General features: G+C 46.6%; 2 protein-coding genes across 3 annotated transcripts; both read right to left on the bottom strand.

Moving 5' to 3' along the window:
• Window positions 1-2,822: 2,822 nt before the first annotated feature.
• On the bottom strand, window positions 2,823-10,770 carry LOC100693384 (dynein regulatory complex subunit 4). The gene is made up of 11 exons (XM_005461294.4): window positions 10,598-10,770; window positions 10,374-10,466; window positions 9,873-10,070; window positions 9,569-9,775; window positions 9,436-9,490; window positions 9,054-9,259; window positions 8,169-8,336; window positions 4,250-4,336; window positions 3,964-4,173; window positions 3,786-3,851; window positions 2,823-3,711 (listed from the first exon to the last, which is right to left on the bottom strand). The coding sequence occupies exons 1-11, from the start codon at window positions 10,598-10,600 to the stop codon at window positions 3,676-3,678; spliced, it is 1,329 nt and encodes a 442-aa protein (XP_005461351.1). The 5' UTR covers window positions 10,601-10,770; the 3' UTR covers window positions 2,823-3,675.
• Window positions 10,771-11,137: 367 nt separating this feature from the next.
• Window positions 11,138-14,933, bottom strand: LOC102079130 (uncharacterized). Of its 2 annotated transcripts, none has more exons than XM_005461293.4 (2): window positions 14,263-14,933; window positions 11,138-12,356 (listed from the first exon to the last, which is right to left on the bottom strand). In XM_005461293.4, the coding sequence occupies exons 1-2, from the start codon at window positions 14,315-14,317 to the stop codon at window positions 11,638-11,640; spliced, it is 774 nt and encodes a 257-aa protein (XP_005461350.1). In that variant the 5' UTR covers window positions 14,318-14,933; the 3' UTR covers window positions 11,138-11,637. The 2 variants fall into 2 exon arrangements, with proteins under 2 accessions (XP_005461350.1, XP_013120378.1); XM_013264924.3 differs by having other exon boundaries at window positions 11,138-13,858.
• Between the last annotated feature and the right edge of the window lie 50 nt (window positions 14,934-14,983).

Genomic DNA, 14,983 nt, shown 5'->3' on the forward strand with positions numbered 1-14,983 from the left:
GCATCAAATCCGATTTTTTTTTACCCTATGCGACCCGTATCCGATCATGGTATGACAGTGTGAACGGCACAAATCCGATATTTTCAAATCCGATCTGGGTCACTTTCGTATGTGGTCCTGAATCCGATACATATCCGATGTTTTAGAAAGCGACTGCTGTGTGAACGGTCATGTCGCATTAAATCCGTCTTTTACGTCACTGACAAGACAGACGCCAATTATCAGTGCTGGAGAAGACATCGCGAACGCTTCCAGTGTAGATGTCAGTGAAACTGTTTGGAAGACAACGTTGGAGAAACATGAACATTTTATTTGTACTGTATAATCTGCAGATTATCCTTTGAAGCACCGCTCCTCTAAAACAGCAGTAAGGATCATTATTAGGCCGTATGTAAATAACAAATTAACTTTATAACTTAAAGCAAAATTGGGAAACGTAAAGTCTGAAACAAGTCTTTATATTAAGGCCATCAGTCAAACAACAGTGTTTGGTCTGTGTCTAAACAGAGCGCGTTGTGTGTGACGTCTGCTTTTGCGACGTCACTAGCGTTCTAGTGTGAACGCTTTGAGCGTTCACACTAGAGCGCGTTTGATGTAGAGATGGCACGATACCACTTTTTTATGTCCGACACCGATATCATAAATTTGGATATCTGCCGATACCGATATGAATCCGATATTGTGTTTTTTAATCAATAAAACTGTTTTTTTTTTATATCTTGCTGCATTTTGTATAAGTTCATCCTCACGTTTAAATAAACAACAACACTAAAGCTATTCTGTTATACCTGTATGCAAAAAATACACTGCAGCCAAAATATTTCATAGTTCAGCAACACTGATCAATCTAATAAACTTAAACCTGCTCCATCCTCCCTATTCTGGTATTTTAAAGAGTACTTAGCAGAAATATTAAGCAGCCTAACTAATAGGGTTGCAAACTCCCAGCAAAAGAAATAGGGAACCACCCCCCACCCTCCACCTCATGATGCTTAATCGATGTAATCAACTTTAATTTGATGCAGTATGAAAAAAAATGCACAGAAATAAATTATTTTTCAAGAATAATTAAATAGATTCAACATCTTTCTTCAACAGAATTGCAGACTGCACAGATGGTACCTTCCCAAAGGAAAAAGTACTATAGCTTACTAGGGTATATTAGACTTAACAGTTACTATATACAGTAATGGACTTCTATACATTTACATCAGATTAAAACTTTGGGTGTAAGATTCAGATAATTATTTATTAAAAGCTCGACATTTTAAATGAGAATAAGAAAGAAAAGTATGTCTTTGTGCCCCCTTTTCCCTGTTCATGCCCTATCGGCCCCCCTGGCTAAACTTTGCTAGATCCGCCCCTGCACAGTTACCAGCCGTCAGCTACGTAGAAAAGGATCCTGGTGTAGAAAGTAATATTAAATATCCAAAAGTTGAATCTGTTCATCTGGACGTAGCGTTTTGTGGGAGAAACGTTTCGTCACTCATCCAAGTGAAGTGAAGTGAAGTGAAGTAATATTAAATACATTCTAACAACAGCTTATCAAGCTTAAACGTGCTGCTGTTGTTCAGCCGCTGGTTTCCTCTTTCTGGTGCAAAGTGGGCCAAAAACAAAGAAGAGAGACGGACTCGCGACAGAAAAGCCGATCAGCTGATCATTGATCAGTTTCATGATTGAAGTAGCAGCAGGAGAGGGAGAGAGAGAGGCAGTCGCTCTATATATCGGTTGTTAAGCTTAACGTGGGAACGCTTTACAAACATTCAGAGATGAACTTACACACTTGCTTTACTTCTCTCTGGGATAACTTCCTCGGAGATGAAATGCTGGTTTGGTAGCGAGGCTACAAATACACACAGCCGCTCTATCACGTGACGCACACTGCTCCGACGTGCTACGGTTATGAGCCGAGTTACGCCGTGTGGCAAGTTTTGTGAGGTGCTTTTTTGATACTTAATGGATCAGATTACATTTTGTATTTCTCTCCGATATCCGATCCAGTAATTTAGGTCAGTATCGGACCGATACCGATACGTAATATCGGATCGGTCCATCTCTAGTTTGCTGTTGCATTTTATTTGTAGTGTGAACAAGCAGACAAAAAAATCGGATTTGATCAAAAAATCGGAATTGAGCATTAAGACCTGCAGTGTGAACGTAGACTTGGGGAGGATTCAGGGTCACCTGGTCCAGCCCTAACTATATGCTTTAGCAAAAAGAAAAGTTTTAAGCCTAATCTTAAAAGTAGAGATAGTGTCTGTCTCCTGAATCCAAACTGGAAGCTGGTTCCACAGAAGAGGGGCCTGAAAACTGAAGGCTCTGCCTCCCATTCTACTTTTAAATACTCTAGGAACAACAAGTAGGCCTGCAGTGTGAGAGCAAAGTGCTCTAATAGGGTGATATGGTACTACAAGGTCATTAAGATAAGATGGGGCCTGATTATTTAAGACCTTGTATGTGAGGAGCAGGATTTTGAATTCTGGATTTAACAGGAAGCCAATGAAGGGAAGCCAAAACAGGAGAAATCTGCTCTCTCTTTCTAGTCCCTGTCAGGACTCTTGCTGCAGCATTTTGGATTAACTGAAGGCTTTTCAGGGAGTTTTTAGGACATCCTGATAATAATGAATTACAGTAGTCCAGCCTGGAAGTAATAAATGCATGAACTAGTTTTTCAGCGTCACTCTGAGACAGGATATTTCTAATTTTAGAGATGTTGCACAAATGGAAGAAAGCAGTCTTACATATTTGTTTAATATGTGCATTGAAGGACATGTCCTGGTCAAAAAAATAAATAAAAACTATTAAAAACTACTTTTACAGAATGACTGGGAAAAACTTTAAAACTTCAACTTCTGGGCTTAAAATAAAAAGTGAATCACACAGTTTTACATCCTGATACACAAACTGGTTGCTCTGTGGATCATTTCCTCCTCCATGTTTAAATTGTATAAAAGCTTAAAGTTTTCATGATTAGGGGCGTGGCCTCTGACTGACAGGTGGAAGGTGACACCGATGGCTGTAGCTGCCAGCTTCACCTGAGCTGGACCTCTGGACGTGTTTGTGCTGTTTGGGTGTTTTAGCTGCTGTGAGGTTACCGTAGTAGCAGACCAATTAAGAAGGCGCAGCTCCAGGTTTGGTTCTCAGTGAAGCAAAACCATAAAACAGTGACGGCGGCGTTTCTAATAACTGACTTTTCTACATTGACCATGTATTTAAATAAAAGCTGACATGTGGATCCTGTTGTTTCTCCTTTCCTTGTTGCCAGTCTCGTGTTTCACAGCTGCACATTGATCACATTCATGTTAAGCGTGCAGCGGTCGGTGCCCCACTCTGAATGAGTGAATCCCTGCTGTTTGTCTTTAAGTTAAAAGAACCAAACATTTCAGTGCAGACCAATAAAAATTCAAAATCCAACCAAAAGAAGCTTTATTTTGTTTGTTTTGGTAGATCAGCAGCAGCAGTGAGGTCTGTAAACAATAACAGTAGAAATATTCAGTCAAAATGATAAAGTTTCATTTTCTTTCCACATTATTGGAGAAGCTTCATGGACCGATTCAGAGTCCGTCACATCTTCAGGAGGAAATGTGTTTTATTTTGAAAGAGTCTAACTTCTTTTCAAATCCGAGCTGCTGGAAGGTCGTGGAGGCCGGTCCCTCCAGGATCTGCTGCACAGGTTCAAGTCTTTGGGCCCTCCCTCTGCTCGTCGTACCCCTGCAGAGAAACGCTCGGTCAGTCACCATCTGAGCTGCTGACAGGTGAGCCGTGCACCGCCCACTATCGCTCACCTTACGCTGCTGAGCCAGGTCCTCCTTTAAGGACGCGATGGTGTTGTGCTTCTGCTCCACGATGACCTACAAAGGTCAGACATGTGAGCGCTCGGATCTAATTGGATGTGGAGACGTTTATCTGCACGTCTTCCCGTTAACGATTGGCTTCCTGTAAACGTGCGAGCGCCATCTTTACCTCCAGCCTGCTGGCGGCGCTGGCTGCTGCCGTCGGGTCGGCGCTGGAGGCCAAGAGCGCAGCGCACAGCTGAGCCTCCTTCTTCTCCAAGGTTTCGGTTAGCGCCGCCAGCTTCCTCTCCAGCATCATCGCCCTCAGCTCGCTCCTCTGCTGCACGTCCATGATGGCGTCCCTCTGCTTCTTCAGCAGGTCGTCGCGCTCCTGCTGCACCTGCGGGACGCCGACATGGTCACAATCGTCAACATCATGGATGGAGGCAGGAGAGGAGATGATGCAGGCGGGTTACCTTCTCAGAGGCCTGCAGCAGCAGATCGTGCTCCAGTGTCAGATCTCTCAGTTCCCTCTCCATGACCTTCATCTGAGCCCGGCTCTCCTGTCAGCGATGACATCATCAGTTACATACAGTGGTATGCAAAGGTTTGGGCACCCCTGATCATTTTCATGATTTTTCTTCATAAATCATCGGTTGTTTGGATCAGCAATTTCATTTAAATGTCACACAGCAGACGAACAGGATGATGTTTGAGAGGTGAAATGAAGTTTACACAAAGTGAGCAACAGTTAATCGAAGTTAGGCAGGTGCAGAAATTTGGGCAGTCTTGTCGTTTGATTGATTCGATACCTTTAGCACTAATTATTGGAACAGAGAATTTGTTTGGTGAGCTCAGTGACCCTTGACCTACATACAGGTGAATCCAACAGAACGGGTATTTAAGGTGGCCAATTGCAAGTTTTTCTCCTCTTTGCGTCTGAAGAGAGGCAACATGGGAGCCTCAAACAGCCTCAAATGAGCTGAAAACAAAGACTGTTCAACATCATGGTTTAGGGGAAGGATACAGAACGCTATCTGAGAGATTTCAGCTGTCAGTTTCCACTGTGAGGAAACATCTTAGATAAGCCGAGATGAAGGATGGTGAGAACAGTCAGAGTCAACCCACAGAGCAGCTCCAAAGACCTATAACATCATCTGGCTGCAGATGGTGTCACTGTGCACAAAGAGATGCTGTATGGGGGAGTAATGCAGAAGCAGCCTGAGGTATGCTGAAGCATGATTGGACAAGCCAACTGCAATTTGGAATAAGCTGCTGTGGACTCCATCCATCCATCTTCTCCCGCTTTATCCAGGGCCGGGTCGCGGGGGCAGCAGCCTAAGCAGAGAAGCCCAGACCTCCCTCTCCCCAGCCACCTCCTCCAGCTTATCCGGGGGAACACCAAGGCGTTCCAGCCGAGAGATATAATCTCTCCAGCGTGTCCTGGGTCTGCCGACGCTGGAGACCCAGGACTGCTGTGGACTCATGAAACTAAAACTGAGCTTTCTGGACATAACAGGAGGCGGCGTGCATGGTGGAAACAGAACACAGCAGGCCAAGAGAAACACTACCCACAGTACAATTTGGTGGCGGTCCCATCCGGGGGACCAGTGCTGGTACTGGGAATCTCATTAAAGTTGAGGGTCGCATGGATTCCAGTCAATGTGAGCAGATTCTTGAGAACAATGTTCCAGAATCAGTCACAAAGTTGAAGTTGTGCTGTTTCACTGAGTAAGTGGGTTAAAGGCAGAGAGCCAATTTCCTACAGGACTAATAAAGTATTTACTATCATTATTATTATTATTACTATTACAACGTTCTGGAACGGCCATCAGTCCCCAGACCTGAATATTATTGAAAATCTATGGTGTGACTTAAAGCGGGCTGTCCGTGCTCAGAAACCATCAAACCTGACCAAACTGGAGACGAACGGTCCAGAATACCTTCAACCAGAATCCAGACTCTCACTGGAAGTTACAGGAAGCCTTTAGAGGCTGTTAATGCTGCAAAGGTTGGATCTACTAAATACTGATGTCATTTTTCTGTTGGGGTGCCCAAATTTCTGCACCTGCCTAATTTAAATTAACTGTTGCACACTTTCTGTGAATCCTATAAACTTCATTTCACCTCTCAAACATTGTTCGTCTGCAATGTGACACACGCTTTGAGGTGAAGGGACCAGAGGCAGCAGCAGCCCAAGCCTCATAGTGCAGGAAGATGAGGTGAGGCGCACACTGAGGGCAGTGAACCCCAGGAAGGCCGCCGGACCAGATGGGGTAACCGCAAGGGTCCTAAAAGAGTGTGCAGACCAGCTGGCTGGGGTCTTCACTAAGACCTTCAACACTTCACTGTCCCAGTCCTGCATCCCACCGTGCCTAAAGTCAGCCACAATTGTCCCACTGCCAAAGCGTACTAACATTAGCAGCCTCAACGACTACCGACCAGCTGCTCTAACACCTGTTATAATGAAGTGCTTCGAGAAACTGGTCCGACGTCACATCCTGTCCTGCCTGCCACCCACACTCGACCCGCTCCAGTTCGCATACAGAGCTAACAGATCAACTGAAGATGTCATTGCTACAACGCTCCACACCACCATCTCTCACCTGGAAGTGCAGGGCCGTTACGCCAGGCTGCTCTTTGTTGACTTTAGCTCTGCTTTCAATACGATACTCCCGGACAGACTAATAGTTAAACTGCTGGAAATCGGACTTCCATCTACCACCTGCTGCTGGATCAGAGACTTCCTCTCAGACCGTGTACAGAGAGTTAGAGTGGGGCCTCATCTTTCCTCAGCCCTCAGCCTCAACACCGGCTCTCCACAAGGCTGTGTACTGAGTCCCCTACTGTACACTCTGTACACACATGACTGTGTTAGTTCCCACCCAGACAACGCAGTCATCAAGTTTGCAGATGATACCACCGTGGTGGGGCTCATCTCTGGGGGAGATGAGACGGCGTACAGAGCTGAAGTTCAGAGGCTGTCAGATTGGTGTGTAGATAACAACCTGGACCTCAATACCACCAAGACAAAAGAACTGGTAGTTGATTTCAGAAGGAGGAAGTCTGAGCTGCAGCCTGTCAGCATCAACGGGGAGTGTGTGGAAAGGGTCTCCAGTTTCAAGTTTCTGGGTGTGCACATAGACACAGACCTCCAATGGAGCCCAAACACCTCGGCTGTTTTGAAGAAGGCCCAACAGCGTCTCCACTTTCTGAGAATCCTCAGAAAAATGGACCTGAAGAAGGAGCTGCTGACCGTCTTCTACCGCTGCTCCATTGAAAGTGTGCTGACATATTGCATCGGTGTGTGGTTCTCCAGCTGCACCACAGCACACAGAAAGGCACTTCAGAGGGTCATCAATATGGCCCAAAAGATCACTGGACATCCTCCTCCCTCCCTGAAGGACCTGTACAGCACTCGCTGTCTCCTGAGGGCGTGCAGCATCCTACGGGACTGCACACACCCAGGACACCGGGTGTTTAAGCTGCTGCCGTCTGGCAGGAGGTTCAGGCTGCTGAGGTCCCGATCAAATAGACTCAAGGACAGCTTTTACAACAGGGCAACAGCCCTGATCAATGCAAACAGCTGACCTGACTGGCTACCTCCCTGGGGGGTAACAACGGTAAAAACAGTAACAATAATAATATTTATATTTATAACAAGGTGCAATAATAATTGATGTGCAACACAAATACACTTATTCTTCTTTTTTATTACTAAGTTAAGTTACTGTGATGTGTCGTGTTGTGTTGTATGTAGTGCCGACGTAGGACAGTTTTCCAATTTCATTGTACTATGTTGTGCAATGACAATAAAGAGTTATCTTATCTTATCTTATTTAAATGAAATTGCTGATCCAAACAACCAATAATTTATGAAAAGAAGCCTCCAGGTGGTTAAAGCTCCCACTCAGCTTTCATGTTCCTGATTCACCTGTCAGCTGAAAGTGGGAGGAGCTAAAGCAGCTTGTTTCAGAGGATGAGATAAAGAAGGATTAATCTGAGCTGTGACTGGAGGTTGTGGTCACATGATCTCCATTAAAGACATAAACGAATTAATCAGAATTTATGTCACAGGTCTCCCTCTGAATTAAATCAGCCATGAGCAGAAATATTGTTTTGTTATCCGGGTTCTGCTCTGATAAGGGCGAGCTTCCCGGGCCTCTGGAACTACTTCCACCGGCGAACTCGTAGCTAAGCGACAGTTGGGCCACGAGGGGCGTGAAGTCACGACCATGTGACCTGATGTTGGTTTCTCCCAATGAGCCACAAATGATAAAATTATTAACAGGAAACATGCTCTGCATCACCATTCTTGTAATGCTAGCAGCCTCAGGGGCGGGGGCGGGGCCTATCAATGCCATGGTGGGGGAGGCGGAGCTTTTAGAAACGCACCAGCATCTGGACCTTGCAGCGGTTGTGCTCCTCCAGCCGACGGCGCAGCTCAGCCAGCTCCCGCTGGGCCTCCGGCAGAGCCTCCTTCAGGCTTCTGCTCTCCTCCTGAGCCTTGGAGAACTCTCGGGACACCTGAGCCTGCTGTTTCTGCGCCTCCGTGAGCTCCTCCTACCAAACACAGGAAACGCAGCGTGAAGACAGATGGCCACACCGCTGGCAGGTCTTAGCTTTATCGAGCAGTGAGCCCCAAACAAAAAGCAGCATTATGGGAAATTTAGGATCCAGAATTTAACAGCAAGTTTCATTTCATTTCAATTTCTGCAGCAAACGCGTAAGAAGATATTTGACCTCATAAAGAACTTGCTCTAAAAAGATCTGATATATAACTCGGATCCCGAGCAGGAAGTGAGTCACGCTGAGACAGCTTGGACAGAAGTTTCAGATCTGTAAAGATGTTCTGGTCAAACATCTCAGAAACGAGATCCTCATCCCTGCCCCATCTGCTGAAATGTGAGCGGCCCAACAGGTGGCACCAAGCAGATCGTTCTCGAAGAACTCTAAGCTCTTCTTCGGTACCCTAACCCTGCAGGCAGCTGTAAACTCTTTGAACTCTCCATCAGACCAGCTGTCGCCAACTTTCAGTCCTGTTCTTGTAAAAGTAAAAATGCTATTTCATGTCCAACTGTGTTACCTTTGACCTTTTCTGTAACCGTCAGGAAGCTGGAGAAGGACTGCTCTTCAAACAAACACAAAGTCTGTGAAAATTCAAAAGTTTCTAAATATTATTTTATGTGTAAAAACCTTGAATCTGTGTCCCTGTGCTCCACCCACCGCACGCCTCCTGAGTCACACCTTGAAGTCTCCGTCCCTGCTCACGGGTCTCACCTTGAGCGTCCTCTGGTCTGCCAGCAGTCTCTCCCGAGTGGACGTGAAATGCTCCTCGACTCTCCGCAGACCTCGGTCGTGCTCCTCGATCAGAGCCGCCTCTCGACTCTTCATCCTCTCGTCGAGCTCGGCGACTGCCACCTGACGCTTCTTCTTCTCCTCCTGGATCATCATCTGCATCTTCTTATGATATTTCACCTCGATGTCTGTGCAGGGAGGGAAACGGCAGCAGAGGTTATGAAGGAAGATGAACGGAAAGGAAGAAGTGGGAAAAGAATAGGAAGGAACTAGGACACGTGGGGGAAAGGAAAGGAAACGAGGAGATCGGTGTCCCATTGCTGAAAGGTCACCTGATCGGCGCTGAGCTCACAGGTGTTCCTACCTCTGATCCTGCGCTCGTAGTGGTTGGTGAGCTCCATCAGCTCCGTCTGATGTTTCTGTCAAGGAGGAAGTGACATCACCAAGGTGTCCAGGTGTAAAAATCAAGTTAAATCGATTTACGGGCAGCGCCTCACCAGCTGCAGCGCTTTGATGTGGCTCTCGATGTGGAACTTCTTCTCTGTGAGCTCCGCCTGCAGACCCTGAACGTTCCTGTGGAGCGCTATCTCAGACTGCACGTGCTTCCTCTCGACCAGCGAGGACGCAGAGACGGCCTCCATCTTCAGCTCAGTGATGGCGTTGTGCTGCTCAGACAGGACGTGCTTAAGCTTCCGCTTATAGACCTGGACAGTGACCAAGGACAGGTCAGGACTAAGATTAGGTTGAGATAAAGTCAGGATTAGGGTACAGTAAACCTCCAGGATCGCGTGCGCAGCTCACTTCGATCTCGACTCGGTGGCGCTCCTCGGCCTCATCTCTCTCCCGGCTCCTGTTCCTCAGCTCGGCCTTCGTCTTGTCCAGGTTCCTCTTGGAGATCTCCCAGAAGGCCTGGATCTTGTCTCTCTCCAGCTGGAAGTAGCTCTTCTCCTCTTGCTCGCGGTCCAGCTCCTCCCGGAGCCGGATGATGTGGTCCTCCAGCTGGAGATCAGACACACTCAGGTTACTGAAACGTAACGTTTAAAACTGCAGTTTGCAGGAAATACACAGAGCCTCAAACTTCAGCTGATTGTGGTGTTTCAGGTAAATGTATTTTCTCAGGCTGAGGTTACAGGTGTACCTAATGAAGTGGACAGTGTACTTGTTATTTTACGATCACAATCGGGCCTGTTATGTGTTGGACTGTGGGGCCGGGCCGGGCCGGGCCGCGGACCCCCTGATGGACCCCCTCACACCTCCCACACACTTTGAGAGGCTAACGTTAGCACCGTTAGCAGCTCTGACCTGATCCTTAGACATGTCCTCCGTGGACAGACCGTCTACCACCGTGGAAGACTTCACATTCCCGCCCTTCTTCTTGCTTTTAGCCTTCGGCGGCTGAGGACAGAAGGGTAAGAGTTGCGTGACGTTCCGCTCAGGATAACAGTTACTGCCAGGCTAGGGCTAAGCTAACATGCTAACAACAACATGACTGAAAAAAACACCGGTTAAAGTAAAACTTTACTCACCATCGTGACACACTGCGCAGACTCACAGGGCTCCGGAAACTTTAATTATACTGACAGAAAACTACGGCTGGAGTTAAAGACGTTAGCTGTTAGTTATCTGAGCCTCAGCTCCACCATCAACAAAACACGCTGTCATGGCAACGCAGGACCGTATCACGTGTGTGTGTGTGTGTGTGTGTACGGGTATCACCAAAAATTCGAAGTTTACTATACTTGTGGGGACCAACAGCCCCAATTTTGAGACTCAAAATGTGGTTTTAGTGTTAGGGTTAGGCATTCATTTTAGATGGTTAGGGAAAGCTTTGTGTAAATTAGATGTCCCCACAAGACATGAATAACCCACGCGTGTGTGTGTTTTGTGCCTTGTACAGTTTTCTCTTATAAATTATATTTAAAGTCTTAAACTGATGCTTTTTTGCCCACAGCTGAACTGACGAGGCCGATGGTCATTAGGCCTCCGAGAGAAAATTCTAATTTGAGAACAAATTTTTATTTGAATCATTTGTAAGCAGAAAAAACTTGTGAGCTAAAGCATGAATATTTCTTGCTGATTTAGTTTATTATCAGCTGCATGAACATGTTTGCAAACACTGGAATATATTTATTTGCTTTCCGAGGAGCAGTGATTCTGAAATAAACTGACATCAATTATTTAAAAATCACTTTTATAAATTCACACACAATATTAAAGATCTGCACCTGCTGTTCCAGCCTGTTCATCATCTTATAAGACGTTTCGTACATAAATTGATTCAGCAAAGTACAAATAATTAGACTGTATGTAAAAGATGGAAGTGGCCTCTCCAGGGCGTGTGGGAGGGGCTCCTGTGTTCTGATTGAATAGAAGTCGCTGAGGAAAGAGCTGATCTCAGTAAACTGCTTCCTGATTGGTTCATGGTCTCAGTTACTGCCTTCAGGTCTGACTGAATGAAAGTTCATTTTTGGAGGTGATGGTCCTTCGATAGCCGGAGAGGAGCAGGACGCAGGGGAGGAGTCTCAGTCAGACCCGCCCCTCACCCATGATAACTGGTTTAAAGAAGTCAGGAGGAGCTCTGGCAGCTGCTTCCTATCTGCAGAGGATTCTGGGTAAGGTAATACACGCAGGTGTTGGAGTCGTGTCCTTCAGGTTGGGGCCTGCACAGGTTGCTGTACAGAGGAGCAGCAGGTGCTGTGGAGGTGTTTGACTGGTCGCTGACCTCGGAGCAGCAGTTCGGGTTTTCCACCTTGGACTCGGGGGTTGGACCGGGCTCCACGTCAGCGTGTCCGATCTCCTCGTAAACCACCTCGCTGAGCACCGCCCTCGTGTCCCTCGCTGCTTTCTCGGCCCTCCACAGTCTCAGAGTCAACATGGACAACAGCACCAGTGCAGCTCCTGCCAGCACGCCAACAGGAACTTTCCACAAGTCTGAGGGAGGAGCTGTGTCTGCACCTGCAGCCGGCACCTTCTGGTCAGGGTCGTCCTTTCTCCCTGTGACTGTTTGATCCACCATGCTGGGGTCTGTGGTCACATTCAGATAGGCTGTCTTCCTCTCATTGCACAGATACATCGAAGTATCAGACTCTACAACATTCCTGATAAGCAGCTCGTTGTTCTTACGGGAACCAAAGCGCTCCGAACTGCTGCTCACATGACCGTTACTGACGGTGAGAAGAGTCACCCGGGTGCCTCCTATAGCTCGGCTCCAGGTTACATCTCCCTGAGCATGAGGACAGGTGAGCACAGCGTCCATGTGCTGCTGTGTGCTGACTGTGGGGATTCCTGTCAAATAAAAAGCAGAAATGATGATGTCACATGTCTGAATCTGTATCGGATGCTTCCTGATTCACACCACGCTGACCGGCCTTCCTTCCCTTCAGTTATTTTCATCTCTTAAACCTTTAAAGGACATTTCCACTTTGTCTGTCTTTAGTCTGTTGTTTCCTGTTATGCTTTATTTAAATAAAAAAGTTGGAGCATCCGTTGTTGAGATTCAGGAGGCTGACGAACCAACAAACTGCTCTCTGACAGGAAGTAGCCTTCAGAGCTCCGTACGAACCTGATGGACGGCTCTGCGATGTGGTTTAAAATAAATGTCTTTACTTTAAATATAAATATTTGCATTTTATTAATTTTGCTTCTGAAGGTGACAGACTTGAGTTCTCTGCACTTGTTGACCTGATGATAAAAATTATGAATGCTTGTTTGATTTGTAATTTAAAGTTCAGTCTCCATGACTCTGCTGTGACACAGCTGCATTTGTCAGTCGTGCATGTCATGTATATATCAGGTGTATTAAAGGACCATCGGCAGACGTCCTCTGGCGCCCTTTCAGCACAGAGCTCATAGTAAAACCTACAACCTGAATTTATCTCCTATAATACGAAATGAAGTGTGTTTAGTTTGCTTTAATAAGTTTATGTGAATTGTGCCAGTGAAGTGATCCACAGTCAGAGTCAGCAGGATCGTGTAAGCTGGTCTCTCTTTGATGATGTCATTATGGTTCTGGGGTTAAAACCACCGTGAGCTGCAGCTCCTTCCAGGAGTGGAGGTGCACCCGGACTCGTGTCCCCAGTCTCCCAGTGCCTGTGGACATCGTCATGGTCATTATGGACAAACTGGGATTTGCATGTAAGTCCAGAAACAGAAGACCCCTCGGGTTCAGATCAGGCAGGCTCCGCCCAACTATGTCAATGCCCACCTGAGCGTTGAAGTCTCCCAGCAGAACGATGGAGTCCCACCCCACCAGGTGACACCACGTAGGTAATCTGAACTGCATTTGGTAAATAGCAGTCAGGACCCTGACCCAGAGCTGCAGGGAAGCAACTCTCTCATGGACTGAGGGGATACAGGAACACCAGCCCCCCGCCTCGTGCCCAGGGCGACTGCAGGAAATTGGTTCCATTGCCCAGCTGTATCTAGCTGTTATCTCTCAGCCACCTACAGTTGGGCCATGGGTGGAGCCCCACAGGAGGACTGACTCCATTGGCTCCTCTGCTCAGAGTCCTGCCCTGCAACCTGAACCCAGTAAGCAGTGGAAAAATGGACGGCTGGAGTTATGTTTCTTTTCATTTTTCTTTTTTAAATTAAAACCACTTCATCAGATGTTACAGCCTGGATGCTGAAGCCTTTTAAACCTGCATTCTTAGTACTGCCAGCAGGGGGCGACATCCTCTGGTCTGATAGATAGATAGTCTGAGAACAGGACAGTCCTGCTCTGCTGCTCTCTGAGCTTAGTCAGCACTTCCCCGATGAGTTTATGGTCTCAGCCGCTGCTTTCAGGTCTGTGTGAATAAAACGAAGTTTATTTTGGAAGTTTTGGTCTCGTTTGAGTCGCAGGAAGCAGGCGAGGGTTCAGGGCATGGCTGTAAGTGTGGTTATGTATGTGTGCTTAGGCTCAGTGCTTGGTGCAGTGTCAGTTTCTCAGTCAGACTGACTCATGGTTAAAAACACAGCGAGCCCCACAGAGAGCACATGAACGGCAAATAAACTGAAACCTGTACGTGGATCAAACAGCTCCAGAAACAGCGTCTATACTTTCATATTCATTCAATAACACTGACTCTAGTTTCTGTCCTTTTGTTCTGCTTCATATAATCATCATATAACATAACAGCATTTATGTTTCTTAGATAACCAGAGGAAACAGAGAAGAGTGTTACATTGTTGCAGCTGTAATCGTTCTTACCTGCAGCGCTGTGACAGATGTGGACACACAGGAGAAAGCAGACGTAGAGCAGCATCTCTGCAGACGTCTGAGCGACGGCAGCGGCGTTTCTATGAAAGAGGAACTTCTGAGTGAGGATCGTGATGGGTGGGTACTTATGGCGCAGGCTGCCAACACTGGTTCCTAATTTGCTGAGATCACATAGAGTGATTTTTAAGAACAAAAATAATGTCTTTAAAACACTATTTTAAAAAATCTTCTCTAGTTATGTGCCAAACCTGTATTCAGGTATTAAAGTTCCTCATTTACATATTTTTTATCATTTTAAGTTATTTCAAATGGGACCAGTTAAACAGCAGGTAGGCGGGACTCATCGCCCTGGCGCTCTCCACCCTGCAGCCGTGTCACTGCAGCGACCCTCATGACATCATTTTGTCTGGTCTTGAGGTTCTTGATTTGCAGATACAGTCAAAAGTTTCAGATCATTTGAAAAATGACAAAAAATCATATTTTGGTTGGTTGGATCTCAACAGGGTTGCAGAGCCGATCCAGGCAGGATGGATCCTCTTTAAACTCTGAGCAGATCTTTCTCCATCTCCTGCTGGCCAGGTCTGTCAGTGTGAGCCTCAGCTTCCTGTTCTCACTGACAGGAGTGATAGCAGTGCCACGTTCAGTCACTCGAACCACTTTTCTTCATCATTCAGTTTGGACTTCAGCAGCTCGCCTTCACCATGTCTACACG

Source organism: Oreochromis niloticus, linkage group LG6 (assembly GCF_001858045.2).
Source record: "Oreochromis niloticus isolate F11D_XX linkage group LG6, O_niloticus_UMD_NMBU, whole genome shotgun sequence".
NCBI lineage: Eukaryota > Metazoa > Chordata > Actinopteri > Cichliformes > Cichlidae > Oreochromis > Oreochromis niloticus.